This window comes from Apodemus sylvaticus, chromosome 5, assembly GCF_947179515.1.
Source record: "Apodemus sylvaticus chromosome 5, mApoSyl1.1, whole genome shotgun sequence".
NCBI lineage: Eukaryota > Metazoa > Chordata > Mammalia > Rodentia > Muridae > Apodemus > Apodemus sylvaticus.
In genome coordinates, this window is record NC_067476.1 from 103,243,759 (window position 1) to 103,265,942 (window position 22,184).

The following is a 22,184-nucleotide window of genomic DNA, read 5'->3' on the forward strand; positions in this document are numbered from 1 at the left end:
TTCTGTCACAGTAGATAGTTGGGTCCAGCCTGGCTGACAGCAGTTGGCTTCCCCTGAGGAGGCCTCTTTCTTGCTGAGCCTTCCCAGCTGCTAATCTCCTCCCTTTACACTATGGAGCAAGTCTAGTGCAAGTCAATAGTCTTTGGCTTAGAGAACAGCACAGCTGATCAACAAGAGGCCCATTCTTTTGGAGAATGGAGTTGGGAGAGAGACGGTGTTACTATGTAGCATAGGTTGGCCTTAAGCTTTCAGTCTTCCTGCCTTGATGCTGGGATTATAGGCACATGCCAGCACACCTAGCACACAATGCTCCTGAGTACACTGTTCAGAGAAGGTGTAGAGAAAGACACTGGGCTGATTTTTCTCTCTTCTGTGATCAGGAAAAATAAAAATGGCTTGAAAAAGAACATGAAAGTGGAAAAGGCACATGCTCAAGGTCTTGAGCATGGTAGGCTGTTTGTGTGGTGGTGGATATTATCAAGAATCCTTGTCAAGCTGGGCGGGTGGTGGCGCACGCCTGTGATCCCAGCACTCTGGGAGCGCTGAGGCAGGCAGATTTCTGAGTTCAAGGCCAGCCTGGTCTACAGAGTGAGTTCCAGGACAGCCAGGGCTACACAGAGAAATCCTGTCTTGGACTCCCCCCCCCCAAAAAAAAGAATCGTTGTCAAACAATAAGCAAAAAGAATTAGTAACCAAAACAAAAAAGGAAAAAAACTTATTAAGAAGAAAAGGAGGGAGGAAGAGGAAGAGAGAAATGATTCTGCCACAGTCTAGCTGTGTTTGTAGTCTTTCCTCAGTTCTCCACTTTTTTTTTTTCTTTTGAGGTAGGTTCTCTTCTGAACCTGGGGTCACCAAATCTGTCTGCTCTCCCTACCTAGCTGTAGGGACTCTCCCATTTCTGCTTCCCAAATGCCGAGATTACAGGTAGTTGCTATGCCAACCCAGCTTTTTAATTAAAAAAAAAAAATTAAAGACAGAGGGGGCTATGAGTGCTCTGTCCCCTTGAGCTATCTTCCTCAGTCCATAATGTGGAAAATAACACACATTTTAAGCAAGTACTTGATGAAATTGCAAGGGAGATGTATACCAGGTATGGTAGTACCTGCCCTTTAATTCAGGCATTTGGGAGGCAGAGGTGAGTGGATCTCTGTGAAGCCTGCCTGGTCTATGTAGACATATATTTCCAGGACATCCAGAGCCTGTCTAAAAAAACCAAAGGGCAGGAGGTTGGCCAGGTAATTTTTATTCTTAGTGATGGGAAGGAAGAAAGAGTATTGTGGTTTGAATATGCTCACTCAGAGAGTGGTATATTAGTAGGTGTGGCCCTTGTTGGAGGAAGTGTGTCACTGTGGGGGTGGGCTTTGAGATCCTCCTTCTAGTCACGTTGCAGTCAGTCTTCTATTTGCCTTTAGAACAAGATGTAAAACTCTCAGCTCCTCCAGTGCCATGCCTGCCTAGATGCTGCCATGCTTCCTGTCTTGATGATAATGGACTGAACCTCTGAAACTGTGAGCCAGCCCCAATTAAATGTTCTTTAAAAAAAAAAAAAAAAAAGAGCCGGGCGTTAGTGGCGCATGCCTGTGATCCCAGCACTCTGGGAGGCAGAGGCAGGTGGATTTCTGAGTTTGAGGCCAGCCTGGTCTACAGAGTGAGTTCCAGGACAGCCAGGGTTATACAGAGAAATCCTGTCTTGAAAAAAACCAAATCCAAAAAACCAAAAAAAAATAATAAAGAAAAAAAGAAAAAAAAGAAAGAAAGAAAAGAAAGAGAAAAGAATGAAAAAAAGGGTTTATTTAATTTTATGTATATGAGTACACTGTCATTGTCTTCAGACACCAGAAGAGGGACATTGGATCCCATTACATATGGTTGAAAGATCGCCACATGGTGGTTGCTGAGAATTGAACTCAGGACCTCTGGAAGAGCAGCTAGTGCTCTTAACCACTGAGCCATCTCTCTGCCCTGAACTGTTCTTTATAAGAGTTGCCTTGGTCATGGTGTCTCTTCACAACAATGGGAACCATAACTAAGACAAGTCTAAAAAAATTTAGTTTGTTCATATTATAGAAGATTGGGAAGAAAGAATAAGAGGTGGAGAAAGATGAGGGGTATGAGATGCTGACTTCCTGGCATGACATGGCTGCTGCACTCTTTAACTCAAAGCAGCTGTGATTACTTGCACACAGGCTGGATCACATTGAGCCTGCCAGAACTGTATTGTGGGAAGGACCGTAGGGCTCCACCCTTGCTTGAGGACTTTTAAGCTATTAACAGTGATAGGGGAGAGAAAGACATTGTCTTCAGTGGAGTAGCCACTGATAAAGTACATATTTCTGTAATTCCTTGAAAAAAAAGAGCAGAGGAAGAGACTTGAAAGTAAAAAGGGAGGAGTTAGGAAGAGGAAGTGGGAGGAACTTAGTATGAAAGACGAAGAAAGGAAAGATTAACAGGGTGAATATAATTGAATATATTAATATATATTATATTATATGTGTATATATCATACATACTATATTATATAGTATGTACTCATATGAAGTTTCAAAATGGAACTCATTTATGTAGTTAATATATACTAATAAAAACATTTAGGGCTGGAGAGATGGCTCAAGCGGTTAAGAGCACCGACTGCTCTTCTGAAGGTCCTGAGTTCAAATCCCAGCAACCACCTGGTGGCACGCAACCATCCATAAAAAGATCTGATGCTCTCTTCTGGAGTTTCTGAAGACAGCTACAGTGTACTTATACTATGATAAATAAATAAATCTTTTGTTGTTGTTGTTGTTGTTGTTTTCGAGACAGGGTTTCTCTGTGTAGTCCTGGCTGTCCTGGAACTCACTCTGTAGACCAGGCTGGCCTCGAACTCAAAAATCCGCCTGCCTCTGCCTCCCAAGTGCTGGCATTACAGGCGTGCGCCACCACCGATAAATAAATCTTTAAAAAATATTTAAAAATCTGATTCACAGTATGATTATTGTCTTTGTAATGAGATAGATCCTACATCTGTTGAGTTTCTTCCAAAAGTGAGAGAGAGACATTCTTTTATTTTCTTTTTTTTGGATTTGGATTTGTTTTTTTTTTTGTCCCCCCCACCCCCAGACAGGGTTTCTCTATATAGCCTTGGCTGTCCTGGAGCTCACTCTGTAGACCAGGCTGGCCTCGAACTCAGAAATCCGCCTGCCTCTGCCTTCCAGAGTAATGGGATTATAGGCGTGCGCTACCACCGCCCGGCTTTTTTTTTTTTTTTTTGGATGAGACATTCTTTTCTAAGACTTGAAAGAAAGTAAACACACACACACACACACACACACACACACACACACACACACACACACGAGTGCATGCACACATAGTTAACCTCAGCTCTTTGGATTTCCAAGGACTTTCAAAAGGATCAGTGACTTCTTAGAGCATCTTGTGCCTCACTAATTTAACTTAGAATTTACTCTTTAGTTTCATTCTGTCATTTTTTAACCAGGAGCCTGTAGGCCACATAGGGCTATGATAGCTATGAATGAAGCTCAATGCAAACGTGTCTCCTTAATTAAAATACTGTGAGGTAGTTTTGTTTTTGTGTGTGTGGCTAGTTTTTATAACTCAGTTGTATAAGTTTTTGAATGTGCCCTTTGTAGATGTCAGCATCATGTCAATAATGTCAAGAAATATTCATTGTATATCATGCAGTCTTATTTATAGCACAATAGGTGTATGGGTCATCTGCCTGAGACTGGCCTCAGTATATTATGTATGGGCTTTATGGAGGGCCCTGGTCCAATTGTTTAAATGTCTATAGAAATCTCTCCTCTAGCCGGGCAGCACTCAGGAGGCAGAGGCAGGCAGATTTCTGAATTCGAGGCCAGCCTGGTCTACAGAGTGAGTTCCAGGACAGCCAGGGCTACACAGAGAAACCCTGTCTCGGAAACAACAACAACAACAACAAAAAAAAAAAGCGCAGAAATCTCTCCTCTTTCTGCAGGAGAGGCATAGTAGAGATTATTTTTCAGCTATGAAGTGGGGGAATATGGGCTATTTATATCCCCCTTCCCTCAAGTCTGTTTTGTTTGGTTTTTGATTTTTTTTTTTTTCTGGATTTGGTTTTTTTGAGACAGGGTTTCTCTGTATAGCCCTGGCTGTCCTGGAACTTACTCTGTAGATCAGGCTGGCCTCGAACTCAGAAATCCACCCGCCTCTGCCTCCCAAGTGCTGGGATTACAGGTGTGCACCACCACCACCTGGCCTTCCCTCAAGTCTGAACACAATAAAAGTCTGAACTCCAATAATGACTGTGTGTCCAGGCATCAGTCAGTCTGGACTTTGAGGGGAGGGGGGACAGGGTGAGCAATGACGGTCTCACTATGTTGCCCTTGCTGGCCTGGAACTCAACATGTAGACTAGCCTGGCCTTGAACTCTTAGAGTTCTACCTGCCTCTGCTTCCCCAGAGCTGGAAGTAAAGGCAGGGACCACCACACCCAGCATGGATTTTGAGGTTGTAAAAGGCAGAACCCTGTGGAGTTGATCTAGACAGATGTGGATTGAGCCCTAAAATTCTCAGTTTATGCAGTCTCTTAAATAACTGTTGCTCAGAGGCATTTGTCTTGGGGATTTCCTAGAAGTAGTCAATTATTCCTTTTCACTCATTTCATCGTTTGACTCCTATTTCTGAAGTCAGGTGTTTAGGCACAAGACAGGTGCTTTCTAGGGATAATCACCAAGTTGATGTAGGAGGAAGATTAAGATAGCTTCCGTGGAGTTGGGAGAGGCAGTGGTTCTTCTGAGATGGAATTTGACAAGAATAGAAACCCTTAATTACTCTCCTCTTTTTCTCTCCTGTTAGACAGATCTCATCTCATTTGTGGTGGTGTTGTGGTGATGTTAAATACAGACATATCTTGGTCTCAGGCTGGTATGGTTTTTCCTTCTGTCCCACATTAGAGATTTTAAAAAAGTTAACATCTTTCTATTCAAGCATCTGGAAAACATTCCTTGGAGTTTAGTGATTAGTTTCAGGGTTTGGAAAAGTCAGAGTTGAGTTTGGAAATGATTTTGTAACCAACTTGCTGCCACAAGGAGAAAATATCCCTTTTTTTGTTTTGTTTGAAACAGAGTCCCATGTACTTTACACTGACTCCAACTTGTTGATCCTCCTACCTTCCAAGTGGTAGGATTATAAACTTGTGCCACACTGCCTGGCTTTTTTTTTTTTTAAGATTTATTTTATCTGTTGTGAGTTCAGACACCAGAGAGGGCATCGGATCCCATTATAGACGATTATGAGCCTTCATGTGGTTGCTGGGAATTGAACTCAGGACCTCTGGAAGAGCAGTCAGTGCTCTTAACCTCTGAGCCATCTTTCTAGCTTCATGCCTGGCTTCTTAAAATGATGGTGTTTTGAGATAGTTTCACTATGCAGACTAGGCTGGCCTCAAACTTGTTCTTGCCTCTGCCATCCTCCAGCTAGGACTACAAATATGTGCCACCTTACTCTGATGAACTATCACCACTTGAGGGCTACCCTGTTCTAGGTACTAAACTGGATATTTGAGTTCTTTAATCTCTCATTGGTTCTTCACAGCAATACAGCAGTCTTGGAAAGTGAGTTAGCAAGGACAGATCGGGTCATTTGTCCCTGGTCACACTACTAAGGGGGTGAATCTAGATTTAAACCCACGTCTGCTCCCTCCAAAGCCTGGATTTTTTTTTTTATACAAAGTTCTCCTAAGTGCTGTATGAACTTGCCCTGTCTCCTGACTGTGTACTACACTCTGATATTTGAAGTATGAGACGAATTAGCTGACAATTAGAAGATACTGGACTGTTATGTCTTATAGTAGTGCAGAAAAGACCAAAGGTCATGAATGAATGACGTCTTATTTTCAGGCCCTCTTTGTGACTTTTCTCTTTCTGAGTAATGTGGAGTACCACTTAATTTTAGTTCTGTAATCAGAGTATTTATCTATGGATCCAGTCAAGATGCCTTATTCTAAATTACCTGACTACTTTTGTGGACTTGAGTATTCTGTGAGATATAGGCAATAGCTTATACTTTGGAATCAGATGTTGAAGTGTATACAGATGGAGCTGCTCCCTTGGGGACTAGGGTGTGTACCAGCCCTGTAGTTAGTGTGCTCTGGAACTCATTATGTAACTATGATCATCTTTAATTTGCTATCCTCCTGCCTCAGCCTCCTGAGTGCTGAGATTACAGAGCTACACTAGTTCATTGTGCTCTTTTTCTTCTCAGGATATCCCATCATTCCTGGCACCCTTTTTCTAAGTAGGTTCTCTTTCATCTGTGCTATACCTTAGGGTGTCAGTTTCAAATCAGGGGAATGAATCCAAGTCTGCCAGAATGAATCCAGAAGACTTACTATATGATGCTTTTGTTTTTGTTTCTTTGGAGACAGAGTCCCCTGTGTAGGCCAGGATGGCATGGAATTAAGATCTTCCTGCTTTAGCCATGCTTTATTCCAGGAACATTTGTAAAGCTGGAATTAGCTTTGTGTAGTTTGAAATTGACTTGAAGTCTGAGGGCTGAAGAGGAAGAAGTGGCTTGAAGCCAGTGTGTTTTGAGGTCTTGTGACTAACATGCAGTCTGTCCCTTTTGCAAAGGCTTTTTTGGGACGGGAGGAGGGGAGTATGGCTTTAGGCAGGGAGGTGTACTGCCAGTGGGCTGTCTGAGGCAGATGCTGTGCAGATTATCACAAAATCTGTTAAACCAAACCTTAAAGTGAGATAGGCTTCAACTGGGCTTGCTAAAGTATGAAACCAGTTCACTTTCATCTCTAGCACCAACACTGACCTGAAGAGACCCTTCAGACTAAACAAGATTAAAAACAGGAAATAAGCTTCTAGCAGCATAATTGTCGGAACACATAGGCACAATCATTTGGGCTTGTTTTCCTTCCCCCATATTTGTGGTGTGGAGGTTCATGTGTGTGTGTGTGTGTGTGTGTGTGTGTACTTGAACATGTGTGGAGTCCTCAGTCACTCTGAGTTAAGTGCTGAGGCAGCTACTGTCATTATACTCAACTTTTTGCCTTATCTAGCTCCCTATTCCCTGTCTTTCTGTCCTGCATGCTAGGATGGTGGGTGAGCTACCACACCCACCCAGCTCTTTCGTTCTAAGAACCCAAACACTAGTTTTCACATTTGCCTTGTCTGGTGAGCTCCCTGCCCACTGAGCCGTATCTCCAGACCCCTGTTCCCTTCTATATAAGTATTTGCAGCTCAAACAATTCAAAGCAGGTTAGTCCTACTTGATTACCTCATTGTGCTGCTGGAGCAAACCTGTTATAAACAATGCTAAGGAATTCTTATGAGTACACTGGAAATGGTGCTGTGTGCAAGCAACACTGACCCAGTGATGTGCTTCTGAATAAGGATAAAACATGTGGAAAATAATTCAGGCGGGATTTAGAGGAAAACTACAGAACAGCCATAATGTAATTTTCTTCCACATATTTTTTTTGTGAGCATACTGGAGTCAGTCCAGAGTTATATATTCATTACTCATTCTTTCCATAGTTATGAATTCACAATGTTATACGTGGGTGCCATGTCTGAGTTCCCTTTTTTCCAGGAAGTACTTCAGGGACTTGCCTAGGGTTTTCTTGTGATAGTGAGCCCAAGGCAGCCCTAGACACAGGGATCCAGCTCCCAGGACTGCTGACCTTTTACATGCTATCCTCATGAGAGCAGTGTGTGTAGGGAAGGTTATATTTGAGGAAGAGGGAAGGAAGGGATGTGTGTCTAAAGGCTAGGAAGGAAATGCTCATTTGTTTTTGTTTTGTTTTTCCTTTCTCCACAGGTGTGGTATTGTGTTTAAATAACAACTGTGTTGAGGAAGGTTTTGGAAGCACTAAGATTATGATGCAGACTCTGTGTAGCCCTGCCTTTGCTCACAACCCTCATTTGACTCAAGTGTCAGGATGGCCGAGCGGTCTAAGGCACCAGACTCAAGCTTAGCTTCCCTGTCTTGGGTATTCTGTATGGAGGCGTGGATTCAAATCCCACTTCTGACACAGCTTTCTTTCTTTCTTTCTTTCTTTCTTTCTTTCTTTCTTTCTTTCTTTCTTTCTTTCTTTCTTTCTTTCTTTCTTTCTTTCTTTCTTTCTTTCTCTTTCTTCCTTCCTTCCTTCCTTTCTTTTTATGATTTATTTATTTATTTATTTATGTATATGAGTCCACTATAGCTGTACTGATGGTTGTGAGCCATCATGTGGTTGCTGGGAATTTGAATTTAGGACCTCTGCTCACTCCGGTCAGCCCCACTCCAGCTCAGCCAAATTTCTTGGAGCCTGATGTCTCAGAGTCTGATAGTTAAAGGTAGCCACAAGAATCTCTTTAGAATATCTTCATTCTTACAAGGCAGCTACAAAGGGACACTTAGAGGGTCTAATTCAACTAGGCTGTGTTGTACATAGAGTGGGATTTTCCTTATCAGTATTGTTTTCTTCAGATTTTTCTCACATGGACTATTGCTTGAAATTGTCCTATAGAACCTCTGGTTGGTAAATGGAGTTCCATAACCTGAGTACAGCCCTTAGACAGCTGTACAAGCTTTTAAGAGTGACACCTACTAGTAGGCTAGCATTCTTGGGAATGGTGAAGGGATTCAAGTGTGTGTGGCTAGGGCACTGATAGTATCTGCTGCAGCATCAAATCTGATCTATAAGGATCAATAAATCTGATATATAAGGAGCTGATCCAAAACTGGGATATAGGAAAACTACTCTGTATTTCCTGTGTCTAAACTGCTTTTGGTTGTATCCCATGGTTGTGGGGCAGTGGACCGTGCTAGGAAACTTGGTTCAGAGACCCTGGAACTCATCTGAGGATGCTAGGCATTTCCTTGATCCCTACCAGATTCTTGGCTTGGCACACATGACCACATTCCCCACAAAGGGATGTGACCTGTGGTTATTAGGTCAGAACAGAGTTCTCCATGTTAATGAGGTAGCTAGATGGGCTATGAGGGTTTAGCCATTAATAAGCTTCCTTCCTGGACATTTCCTTCCTACAAAAGGCCCACCCTGAGGAAGTTGCATGCACCCATTTTCCTTGATGAACAGTCAATAAACAGTTTAGAACCAAGGACTGGCACATCAAGAATTGCTGTGAGGAGCAGGGAGTGGCAGGGGTGTCTCTGAGTGGCACCACACAACTTAAGTCTCCTGCAGCAGGTCCCTCCTCCATCTCAGACTCACCACTGCTGAGCTAAGCTAGATTTCCCCATTTCCCAGCCTGGGCTCATTGTCTTCAGCCCGTAGGTCTCCTCATTCCCAACTCCCTGTGATTTCCAGTGACATCTAGATAGATGTTCAGGAGTTTGGGAAACCCGGCCCTGGGCTCCTCCTCCCAGGCTCATGGCCCCCCTCCATTCCTGACTCTACACGGTCTATAGTCTATAGTCCCTGGGAGTCAGAGAACCCCACCCCCCACTTCGGCCTCAGCCTATGTCATTTCTCACTCGAGCTAAGATCCCCAGCCTAGCTGTACTGTCCCACCCCCTGAACCGTGCGTGCATTGGCGTTTCCCACAAACCTAACACTGGATGGTGGCATAGGGTAAATGCAGTCTAGTACCTCCAATTTTGCTTATCCAAGTGGCATTCCCACTCCCCAGTGGCGGGGTGGAATGCCAGACCACACATGGTTATTGAACACTTTGCTCAGTCTTTTATGCCTTCTGCATCTATCTTATACACATTAAGGATTCATCCTTGGGCTGGAGGGATAGGTCAGTGGATGTATTCATAAATACACAAATACAACCCGCTCAGTCAGTATGTTACATGCATGTATATGAATGACCTCAGGGCACTTGGTATTGGATAGCCAATTGGGAGGCTCTTCCCTGGGGAAGACCATTTCCCTCAGTTGCCCATAGTTTTGTTATTTGTCTAGGGTTGAGGCCCCGTGAGACTTCCTATCCCATGTTAGCATGTCCATTGGTGTCATCATTGTTCTGGTTTTGTTTAGGTAGCCATGTTAGTGAGGTTTCATAGGTATAGCCTTTGTGCCATTTCTAGAAGACACAACTCATGTTCTTCTGACTCTTAAACTTTCCACACCTGCCTCTGCAATGATCCCAGAGCCTTAGATGAAGAAATGTTGTAGATCTCTCTCTCTCTCTTTCTCTCTCTCTCTCTCCTTTTTTTCTCTCTCTCCTTTTTTAATCAGTGGTGGTTTTTTGTAATGGCTGCCATCTGTTGCAAAGAAGGTATCTGATGAAGATGACAATTACACTTGTCTTAGGGTTTCTATTGTTGTGGAGAGACACCATGACTATAACAATTCTTATAAAGGAAAACATTTAATTGGGGCTGGCTTATAGTTTCAGAGGTTTAGTCCATGAGAGGCATGGCATGCAGGCAGCCATGTTATTAGAGAAGGAGCCGAGATTTCTGCTCCAAAGGCAGCAGAAGGAGACTGCCCCACTAGGCCTAGCTTAAGTATATGTGAGACCCCAAAGCTTGCCTACTCAATGACAGCTACTCCAACAAACTCACACTTCCTAATAGTGCCACTCCCTGTGGGCCAAGCATTCAGTGGTCTGAGGTCCATTCCTAATCAAGCCACTACAACACTTATTTCTACTTGAAAGGATAAATATTAAATAGTTAAGAATTGTTGGTTTAGGGGGCTGGAGAGATGGCTCAGTGGTTAAGAGCACTGACTGCTCTTCCAGAGGTCCTGGGTTCAAATCCCAGCAATCCACATGGTGGCTCACAACCATCTGTAATGGGATATGATGCCCTCTTCTGGTGTGTCTGAAGACAGCTACAGTGTATTCACATATAACAATAAATAAATCTTTGGGCCGGAGTGAGCAGGGCCAGAGTGAGCAGAGGTCTTGAGTTCAATTCCTAGCAACCACATGCTGGCTCACAACCATCTGAACAGATACAGTGTACTCATATACATAAAATAAGTAAATCATAAAAAATCTTTAAAATTATGTATATCAGGGTGGGGGAAGATGGCTCAGCTGTTGGGACCACTTGTTGCCTTCTTCTGACCTCTGTGTACCAGGCATGCACACGGTAACATAAATCTAAATGATTTTGTATGTGTGTATGCTCATATGACTGTCAGTGCAGGTGCCGACAGAAGCCAGTGGTGTCGGAGCTCTGGAGCTGGAGTTATAGGAGCCAGCGGACACTGGTCCTGGGAACCTACCTTGGGGCCTTTGCAATGGTAGCATGCATTCTTGTTGTTTTGGTTTTTTTGTTTGTTTGTTTTTTCGAGACAGGGTTTCTCTGTGTAGCCTTGGCTGTCCTGGAACTCACTCTGTAGACCAGGCTGGCCTTGAACTCAGAAATCCACCTGCCTCTGCCTCCCAAGTGCTGGGATTACAGGCATGTGCCACCACCGCCTGGCTTCTTAACTGCTGAACAATTAAGTCCCTGAGGTCCATTGTGTGTGTGTGTGTGTGTGTGTGTGTGTTTCCCTAGTCTTGGGACCTAAACCCAGGTCACTTATATGCTAGGTGAAATGGGGGGATACTTCAAACAGGATTTTAAAATCACCCCTTCAGAAAACATGAATATAGCTCCTGGTCCATTCAGCTATCTATCCCTCTGTAGTCACATATTTTCCCACTTTAGCTCCTGACAGTTTTCTGTCCTGAGAGTTTCCTGTTTCCCAGATATCATAAATATAGAATTGGTACATTTTCTTTTTTCTGGCTGGTGAGGCACTTGCCACTAAGCCTGACAGCCTGAATCTGATTCCCCAGGACCTATAAGGCAGAAAGAACAAACTGAGCCTCACAAGTTGTAAGGAGTAGCTTTTGTTTTTGTGGTTTTGTTTCATTTTTTTTCCTGGGCTTGGTAATGCATGCATTTAATCCCAGCACTGGGGATTCAGAGGCAGGTGGGTCTCTTTGAGTTTGAGGCTAGCATGAACTACATTCTGAGACCCTGTCACAAAAAGAAAAAAGAAAAAGAATTTCTTCATTTACTAACCTTGACTACTATTCAAGGTCTATCCATGTTGTTGCATAGATAGAAATTTGCTTTTTTTCCCAAAAATTTCCTTCTGTGGAGGTAAAAGTTTATCTACTAATTAAGTTCTACTTATCCCCCTCCCCATTTCCTTTAATTTTGTAGAATGACTATAGGTTAAAATACATGTAAGCTGTTCTTTTTAATTAGAGTATACAAAGCTATACTTTTCTGTGGTCACAGTGTTTGCTGTATTTTACTGATAAGTTGTTATTTTCATTGCATTTTGGGTGATTCATAATTTCAGTCTTTATTTTTCTGTGATTGAAGGGTTATCTATCAGAGATTTATTTCTGTCCTGTTTAATTGTCTTATATTGCTGATGGTTTTGTGGCTGAACTATGGTTGCCTTGTCATGGAAAGGATGCATTGCACTTAGTGGAAGAAATTAGGCAGGATTCTTTTTTTTTTTTTTTTTTATTATATGTAAACACACTGTAGTTGTCTTCAGACACTCCAGAACAGGAAGTCAGATCTCATTACAGATGGTTGTGAGCCACCATGTGGGTGCAGGGATTTGAACTCAGTACCTTTGGGAGAGCAGTCAGTGCTCTTAACCCCTGAGCCATCTCTCCAGCCCCCAGGCAGGATTCTTAGCTTGCACTAACATTTGAGTCCTGTTTCCTGGTGTGTTTGTTCCAAGTTTCATTCAGTTAGTCTCTCACAGTGTGACACAGTTGCTCATACAGCTTAGACAGGCCCTGTTCAGGTTTTTCCTGAGTCATTTTCCTGTTGCTATAGCGAATACCTGAGATGATCAGCTTTAACAAGAAAGGATTTATTTGGTGCAGAAACTACAGTTTACACTCATTCAACCCTGTTGCTTGAAAACCTGTGGTAAGCATGAGGCAGAGCAGAGTTACTGGAAAGCAAAGAGAGAGAATAAGATATTTGTTGCTAAGGTCAGGAGAAGAGAGGATGCAGAAGGGGCCAGAGTCCCTAGTCTCCTTACAGGGCACTAGTCTGCCTCATACTGCCCCTCAGGGAGCCAAGCTAGTCAAATATTGGCCCTTGGGACATTTATAATACAATAAATATATATTTGATGGACACACACACACATCCTCCATGCCATGCTCTTGGTTCTTCAGGGAGCCTTCTTCTCTGTTATGTTGAGTTATTTCATTTTGCTCCTCCATGTCAACCCTTTCCTCTTTCCCATATTACCCTATGCTCCAAGGGTCCAAGGGGTGGCCCCGCCCATCAAGCTGATCAATGGGTTCCTTTCCCCTCTGAGGTCAAATGAATGAGATCCCTAGCAGGAGATGGGGGAGGCATTTTCCTGCAATAGGATTGGCCCAATCTGGCAATCAGTTTTGTTGTTGTTGTTTTTAATTCTTTTAGACATTGTCACAACCACAGTTTCCTCTATCTTCACTCCTCCCAGTCCCTCCACCTCCTTCTCCCCCAGATCTACTCTCCCCAGTTTCCCTCAAAAAAAAAAAAATGCTGGTTTCCCAGGGATACCAACCAAACGTAACTTAACAAATTACAATAAGATTAGGCACAAACTCATGTCAAGGCTGACTGAAGCAACCCAGTAGGAGGAAAGGGGTCCCAAGAGCAGGCAAAAGTCTCACAAGAACAGTAAGCTACAGAGCCATAATGTATATGCAGAGGACCTAGCATAGACCATGCAGGTTCTGTGTTTGTCCAGTCTGGCAATCTTTAAGTCAGGCCTCCCTTGAACTGGTACCTTGCCTGCCTCCCTCCTTGCAGGTCTTGGTAATCTCTCTCTCTCTTGTCTCTGAGCTCTCTCTTGTGAGAGAGCAGTCAGTTTCCACTGCTACTGGTCCAGGTTGCTGCACTATCCCCTGTGCTTTCTCCTCCTTTTCTAAGTAGTGTTTGTTTTGAAGTTCTAGTGAATGATTCTAGCTTGAGAGTCACTGGTCTAGCTCACTCCCAGCTGATGCAGCGCACAGCATATTTCTTATGTCACTAGCATGTTTGTCTCAATAAGATTGTGAACTATCTTATGCGTGAATAGCAGTTTTGTGCATTATTTCCTCCTAATTGACTGCATCTGATTCTGAAAGTAAACTTTTGAGTTTTTATTCTCATCATCCCTAGTTTACCAATGGCGAAAAAGGAAACAGCATGTTTCTGGGTCCATCCAACGGCTGTTATCCTTCATCCTCGAAACACAGTCAAAAGCAACTTGTAGAGTCTCCTAGGGCAGTGAAAATCTACTGTTTTATACAGTTTGGAGTAATTTAGCAGAGGGAATCGCCTGATCTCAGCACCAGACAAACAGGAAATCTTTATTTGTCTGCCAAAGTCAGATAGAGGCTGATGCTTCTTTCCTGTGGGGAAATCTGCTCTAGAGGAACAGAGACAATGTTTGATCTGAACTTGGGCCAAGGCTAAAATAATGTCTGTTACCCCTGTGTTAGGCGTGGTTATAATTTTTTGTGGTTCTGGAGTTTGATAGGCAAGGCACTGTACCACTGAACTGTCTCCAGCCCCTGAGCTGGGAGCATTATCTTCATTTCACAGATATGGAAACTGAGTTCAAGTTATTTGGCCAGAGAACCATCTTTTAACACAGAAATCTCTCTCTCTCTCTCTCTCTCTCTCTCTCTCTCTTGAGACAGGGTTTCTCTGTGTAGCCCTGGCTGTCCTGGAACTCACTCTGTAGACCAGGCTGGTCTCGAACTCAGAAATCCACCTGCCTCTGCCTCCTAAATTCTGGGATTAAAGGTGTGTGCCACCACTGCCTGGCCTAACACAGAAATCTCAAAGTCTGTGTTTTTGCTATTAAACTTTCAGTGCATCTCTTTAGAGGAGGAGTTAGGTTGTTCTTTTGCCAACTAAAGCTCGACTGAGTTACAGATCCTGCATGAATATTCTCTCTTCAAATAAGGGACTCTGAACTCTGCTTTTTATAGCACAGGGAAGTTTGATAGTAGGTCAGTGTGTACATATATCCACCCTCACCTCACCATCTCTGCAATGGGCAGGGTAAATACAGTTCTGGGACCCTTAAGGTTTCTCTAAGTGATTAATGGTATAATTGAAATCATATGATTGAGTAAGTGCTAGCAATTGTGTAGATCACTTTCTGAATTAAAGGTTCTTGGTACCAAATAGAGTTAATTTTTAAGGAAAAAGACTCCCATTAAAACCCAAGTCTTTTCAGACTGACACATCCCTCTTAGTTCCTCACTAGAAAGTTTCTGGTAGCAATGTTTGAAATTGAAGTTATTATTTGATACTTAGTTTGAATACTTTCTCATTCTATATTGGAATTGTCTCAGATTTTCTATTGCTTTGATAAACTTTATCGACAAAAGTCAACCTGAGGAGGAAAGGATTTATTTCATCTTATACTTCCAGGTAAACAGTTTATCACTGAGTCAAGTCAGGCAGGGCAGGAACCTGGAGGCAGAAGTCTTGGTATTGGCTAGCTCCTCATAGCTTACTCAGTCGGCTTTCTTACAGCGCCTAGGACCACCTCAGTATGGCACCACCTACAGTGGGCTGGGAGTGGCCCAGCCCCTCCCACATCAATCACTAATTGGGAAAATACACTATATAGACTTGCCTACAGGCAACTCTTTGTTTTTAATTTTTTTCCAGACAGTTTCTCTATATTACAGCCCTGGCTGTCCTGGAACTCGCTTTGTGGACCAGGCTAGCATCAACTCACAGAGATCTGCTGGCCTCTGCCTCCCGAGTACTGGGATTAAAAGCAAACACTGGGCTGAAGGTAGCCTACAGGCAACTCTGATAGAGACATTGTTTTCAGTTGAATGTCTCTTTCCAATTGATTCCAGCTTGTGTTAACATGACATAAAACTAGCCAGACAGGAATCACATGAGTTTTTTAAAGTTACTTTTGGTGTGAGTTTACTTGGGATAGAAAACATAATACTAACAGAACAAAAATCTCTCCAGACAAAAGAAACTTATTAGTGGCAAGTTCCTTTAGTGATTTATAGGTCATCCCTTATGTTTGGCTCTTGAATGGTTGTCATGAAATTGTTAACAGTGTTGGTGATTCTAGCTGGGTTTGAGAAAGGCATATAGGCACGTCTTGCCAAGTCTGGTGCTGTACCACTTAAATCTCAACAGTCAGGATGCAAGAGGCAGGTGGAGCGCTCTGAGTTTGAGACTAGCCTGGTCTACAAAGCTAAGATCTAGGACAGCCAGGACTGCACAGAGAAACCCTGTCTTAAAAAACCAAACCAACCAACAAAACAACCAACCAAACAAAATAAAAGGCTATGGTTAGTCTGTGTTATATACTTTCTACTACTTGAACTGTTAAAGATAGATAGATAGATAGATAGATAGATAGATAGATAGATGGAAGTTGCCTATCTCTCCTGAATGGGAGCCTGTAGTACAGTGCAGTTCAGTGTCTTATTTTAACCTTTAGGTTGTGACAGTGAGCTGTTTATATCTTAACAGTCTCCATCATTTTTTGACTAGAGCCCAGATGCCTATTGACATTTTTTCTTTTTTGGTTTTTTTGAGACAGGGTTTCTCTGTGTAGCCCTGGCTGCCCTGGAACTCACTCTGTAGACCAGGCTGGCCTTGAACTCAGAAATCTGCTTGCTTCTGCCTCCCAAGTGCTAGGATTAAAGGGGTGTGCCACCACTGCCCGGCCTGTTGACATCTTTTATCATTAGGCAAAATGCTTTCTTCAAAAATACTTTCAGAAGGGGGCTGGTGAGGTGGCTCAGCGGTTAAGAGCACCGACTGTTCTTCCAAAGGTCCTGAGTTCAAATCCCAGCAACCACATGGTGGTTCACAACCATCCTTAATGAGATCTGACACTTTCTTCTGGAGTGTCTGAAGTACTTACATAAAATAAATAAATAAATCTTAAAAAAAAATACTTTCAGAAAACATTTAGGCAGTTATTTGCATTTGGATAAAAATATAGACAAAGAGTAGCTAGGCCCACTGCACATATGTAGCAGATGTGCAGCTTGGTCTTCATGCAGGTCCCCCAACAACTGGAGCAGGGCCTGACCCAGACTCAGTTGGCTGCCTGTAGACCAATTCCTCAACTGGGCTGCCTTGTCTGGCTTCAGTAGGAGAGGATGTGTTAGTCCTGCAGTGACTTGGGGTGCCAGGGTGGGGTGATACCCAAGGGGGGGTCCCCTTTCTCAGAGGAGAAGGGGGTGGGGGGATTGGGACTGGGTGAAGGGGGGACCAAGAGGTGAGTGGGGCCTTCGATCTGGATGTAAAGTGAATTAATTAATTAATGAAAAAAATGGACAAAAATCTTTGTTTTTTTCACTCTCTCTTTACTCTGCTCAGCTGATCTTAAGCTGTGGGCAGAAAACCATTTACATTTAGATATGGTTCTTTGCTGTCTCCACCTCTTTTCCCAGCTCTTGCCCTTGAAAGTTGGAGTTCTATGGAAGATTTTCCAAATAATGATTGGATGATAGTTAACTCATTTAGTCTAGTGCAGCAAAATATACTACTTTTTCACACTCAAGAATTTCATCTGCTCTGACTTTAGGAGGCAAACAAGACCTCACCCGGTCTTTAACCTTGCTAACATGGAGTTAGTGTGACTAGAGAGAGCTGCAAGAGAGGTCATGGGAGCTCAAGCCCTTACTGTATGTGGGTTCCTTTGGCCTTTCGCCCAGATAATGGAAGCATTAAAAAGCAAACAAAAACAAACAGTTCTCTGCCAAGAAGCCTAAGTGCAGCTGCTAAAATACAGAGCCGTGCAGTCCTGACTTAGCTCCTGTCTATTTCTGGTTGCCCTTAGTTTCATCTGTGACATCAGTCTCTACAGCAGTCTGTATGATACTGATACAAATACCCACCTTACAGCTAGAGAAACTGAAGCTTACACAGCTTGCCCAGGATCAGCCTGCTTTGAAGTATATGGTCCACACTACAATTTGGAACCATAGCAGATGAGTCAGAATTGAAAGGGAAGTTGAAAAAAAAAAAGATCAGAAATACAGTGGGACCTCCTAGGCATCAGGGATCTGTCACAGCACAGAACAGGCGGCAGAGCACCGTCTGCCACACTTCTGCCACTGTGCTTGGTCCTCTGGGGGAGTTTGTCAGCTGCTGCCTGCTTTTATCTTTCTTTGGAAAGTCTCCCTGGTTGGTAGCCTCTCTCAGGCGTTATTGTTCTAGCAGTCAGCAAGTAAAGAGGGCGCTGAGGTAGAAAACTGGGTTCTAAGCCAGGAGTGGTGGCGCACGCCTGTAATCCCAGCACTTGGGAGGCAGAGGCAGGTGGATTTCTGAGTTTGAGGCCAGCCTGGTCTACAGAGTGAGTCCCAGGACAGCCAGGGCTACACAGAGAAACCCTGTCTCAAACAACAACAACAACAAAAAAAACAAAAAACAAAAAACAAAACAAAACAAAACAAAAAAAACTGGGTTCTGCTTTCCACCAAGACCAACACCAGTGGCCAGAAGTGTTCCAGTGCTGCCTTGGGAAACCTAGGAACTTAAATTCCAGTTCCACATGAGGACTTCTGGAGGTTTCTGAATTTGTCATAAAACTTGACCACAACTGAAGTGATTGTCTAGCAGGACCGGACAGCTCTCAGGGGCAGTCAGAAGACAGATCCTCAGGGACAACTTTCCCTAACTTGCTAGCTAACTGGTCCTGTGGGGTCTTCAGGCCTTGAATTTGTCTTTCTGGGCAATGTTTCCCTCTTACCATTTCATTAGCCAAGTAAGCATTTCCCTGTGTAGGAGGAAGGCTATGTTTTGCTTTTTTATCTTTGTCCTGCCAGATTCTTTTTTTTTTTTTTTTTTTTTTTTTTGTCCTGCCAGAATCTTTTTATTTTGGGTTTTTTAGAGACAGGGTTTCTCTGTGTAGCCCTGGCTGTCCTGGAACTCACTCTGTTAGACCAAGCTGGCTTCGAACTCAGAAATCCGCCTGCCTCTGCCTCCCAAGTGCTGGGATTACAGGCATGCACCACCACGCCTGGCCAGATTCTTTTGTTACACTATGGAACACTGGGCTGAGATACAGCTCAGTCCCTTGAGAATACTCACTGTACTTTCAGAGGACCCAGTTCAGTTCCTAGTACCCAGACAGGTCACAGCTGTCTGTAACTTCAGTCCCATGGGAGCTGATGCCCTCTTTTGGTATCATCAGGTACTCACATTTGTGTATAGTACTCTACATGCACACACACAAAAATAAAAATAAAATAAATCTTAAAAAGTACTAGGAAATATGTACTTTTTAAAAAAAATCTAGGCTGATATAGGTTCTTAAAAATATTTGAGGAATTGACTTAACTGAATTTTCCCTTACAATCTTTTTCCTGAAGTTGAATTGATTCTTATGAAATGGTTGAGTTTAAATTCAATATCTTATATTTTTTAGATTAAAAATATTTTTAAATGTGCTCTGGGAAGACCGGCCAGTGACAAGATCTCTGCTTTTGTTGTTACAGGTGTTCCAGGACTTGGGGACTGAGGTACTGTCTGGAGCAGCCAAAGGCTACAACATATGTCTCTTTGCCTATGGGCAGACAGGCACTGGGAAGACATACACCATGCTGGGGACTCCAGTGAGTTTTAGTGCTGAAGTAAACTGCCTTCTAATGCCACAAAATAAATAAAAAAAATCTGAAACTTACATTGTCCTTACCACTGTGATATAGAGTGTGACCTCCATGGTTAGTGTTAATGAGATTAATGACCCTCTTCTCTATTAACAATGGGAATTCACCATGTTAACTGAGTGGTAAACTTTGTATAATTAGTTTCTTTTTGTGAAACCTTGAAAAACCAGAATTTCATGGTTTGCTTTGACAAATGTCCTTATTGGTCCTACTGGAGATGCATGTCATTTCCAGGCCCATCATTTGAAGCTTCATACTTTCGTTGGGGATTAATCTGGGCTAAATCTTAGTGCTATGCAAAGATGAGACTGCTGTGTCCAAGTTTAAAAGTGTTAGAAGAAAGCAAGAGAAGTAGCTGGGCTGGGAGCTTTTAAAAGTACATAGAGTGTAATGCAAGTTGTTTTTAATCACAGAGAATTGAGGGGATAATTCTCGGTAGTAGTAGTAGTGCATGCATTTGGGAATAGAGGCAGATAATCTCAGTTCTCAGCCAGCCTGGGATGCACACTAAGACTCTGTCTCAAAACAGATAACAGTAACAAAATAAAGTTAAAAGGATAGCATTCTTTAATAATACTCTTTCCGATGCTAGGCGTAGTGGTGCACACCTTTAATCTCAGTAGAGGTAGGAGGACAAAACAAGTCTAGGACACAGAGAAATCCTCTCTTGAAAAACAAACAAACAAAAAAGACTGTCCTTTGTTTCAGATTTAGAAGTATGCTAATGAGATGACTTGGGCTGTGGTTGACAGATAACCTTGCTTAGAGACTGTCTGAAATATCCAGCTTTCTCTGAAATATTCAGCTTTCTCTGAAAGTGTTTCCTCATTTTTTTAAAAAAATATTTATTTATTGCCGGAGGTGGTGGTGCATGCCTTTAATCCCAGCACTTGGGAGGCAGAGGCAGGCAGATTTCTGAGTTTGAGGCCAGCCTGGTCTACAGAGTGAGTTCTAGGACAGCCAGGGCTACATAGAGAAACCCTGTCTTGGTGGGGGGAGGATTATTATATGTGAGTACACTGTAGTTGTCTTCAGACACACCAGAAGAGGGCGTCAGATCTCATTACGGATGGTTGTGAGCTACCATCTGGTTGCTGGGATTTGAACTCAGGACTTCTGGAAGAGCAGTCAGTGCTCTTAACCTATGAGCCATCTCTCTAGCCCCAGTGTTTCCTCCTTGTTTCCTTTGTCCATGATTAATGTGGTTTCAGATATTTGAAATTAAAAGAAGAAATTGCTCATTGAACCAAGGGGAATAAAACCTTAAACCTCTGGGTATATGGTAGAGGAAATAGCTGCTTCTTTGAATTTCTGCATGTGTCCTGTGTCTAGGGATAGCAATAGGGATCTAGAAGGGACAACTTTAGTAGTGTGAATTTATCCAAGGATGATAAAGATCGCTGCAGGGAAGCACATGTCTAGGTTTGTCTGCTTCTCTTATTAGTCTGATGGTGATAATCTGCCCCTCATCCGTGTGTTCCTTTTCTTAGTGTCCTCTGAAAGTGCCAGCCAGTTGTCTTCTGTATACTTCTATAGAGGCTAGCTAGCACACACACCCATCCTGTGTCTCAGAGACGCCAGGTTTTCAGGTGCTTTGTGGTAAGAGGAGGGCATGTGGGCAGTGCCCTGAGTAAACAGTAATGCTTTTCTTTTCTTGTCACCAGGCCTCTGTTGGGCTGACTCCAAGGATATGTGAGGTATAGATTCTCTTTTGGTCATGCAGCCCCACAGTGGGTTTTCTGTGTCAGCTTCCTTAAGTAACACCTAACCCTCTGGTTTGTGCAGGGTCTCTTCATCAGGGAGGATGACTGTGCCTTGCTCCCTTATTCCCGTAGCATAAAAGTAAGGTAAGAGCTCAAGTTCCAGATCCCCAGATGTCCCGTGTCCACTCCACACTCCACACTTCCATCTCGAGTCATCAGAGGGATGGAGAAGATCTGCAGAGAACGCACCATGCACTATAGGAAATGGGGTTGCCCATCACGTTCCCCTCACTTCCTATTGTCTCAATCTTGCTTTTGGGATTCCTCTCCTGACCCAGGTTAGCTCATTCTGTAGATTTCAGACCAACTTCCCAGACTAGTGCTAGATCCAAGACTTTTTTGTTTAGTTTTGTCAGACAGCATCATGCTCTGTAACCTGGGCTGTCCACAGACTCTTTATCCTGCTGTTTTATCTTCCCAAGTGTTGTGGTTGTAAGCATGATTCTCCATGGCCTGACAAAGTTTTACCAAGCTGCAGTGAGAAAAATATTGATATATGATTACTAGGTTTTCTTTTCTTTTTTTTTTTTTATAACTTTATTTGTATGAGTACACTGTAGCTGTCTTCAGACACACCAGAAGAGGGCATTAGATCCCATTATAGTTACCATATGGTTGCTGGGAATTGAATTCAGGACCTCTGGAAGAGCAGTTGGTGCATCTCTCCAGCCCTCTTTTTTTTTTTTTTTCCTTTCCCTCTCGTCCTCCTTCCTACCTACCTTTCTTCCTTCTTTTTTTCCTTTCTTTTCTGAGACAGAGTTTCTCTGCATAGCCCTGACTGTCCTATAACTAGCTCTGTAGACCAGACTAGCCTCAGAAATCAGCACACCTCTGCCTCCTGAGTGCTG

General features: G+C 43.0%; 1 protein-coding gene across 2 annotated transcripts in view; it reads left to right on the forward strand.

Annotated features, from left to right (window-relative positions):
- Stard9 (StAR related lipid transfer domain containing 9) overlaps positions 1-22,184 on the forward strand; it is a 140,767-nt gene that overhangs the window by 12,054 nt on the left and 106,529 nt on the right. For both annotated transcript variants that reach the window (XM_052183314.1, XM_052183313.1), the window contains exons 4-6: positions 19,403-19,519; positions 21,238-21,270; positions 21,359-21,420. In XM_052183314.1, coding sequence (XP_052039274.1) covers positions 19,403-19,519; positions 21,238-21,270; positions 21,359-21,420 — 212 coding nt within the window. The remainder of the gene's footprint in view (positions 1-19,402; positions 19,520-21,237; positions 21,271-21,358; positions 21,421-22,184) is intronic.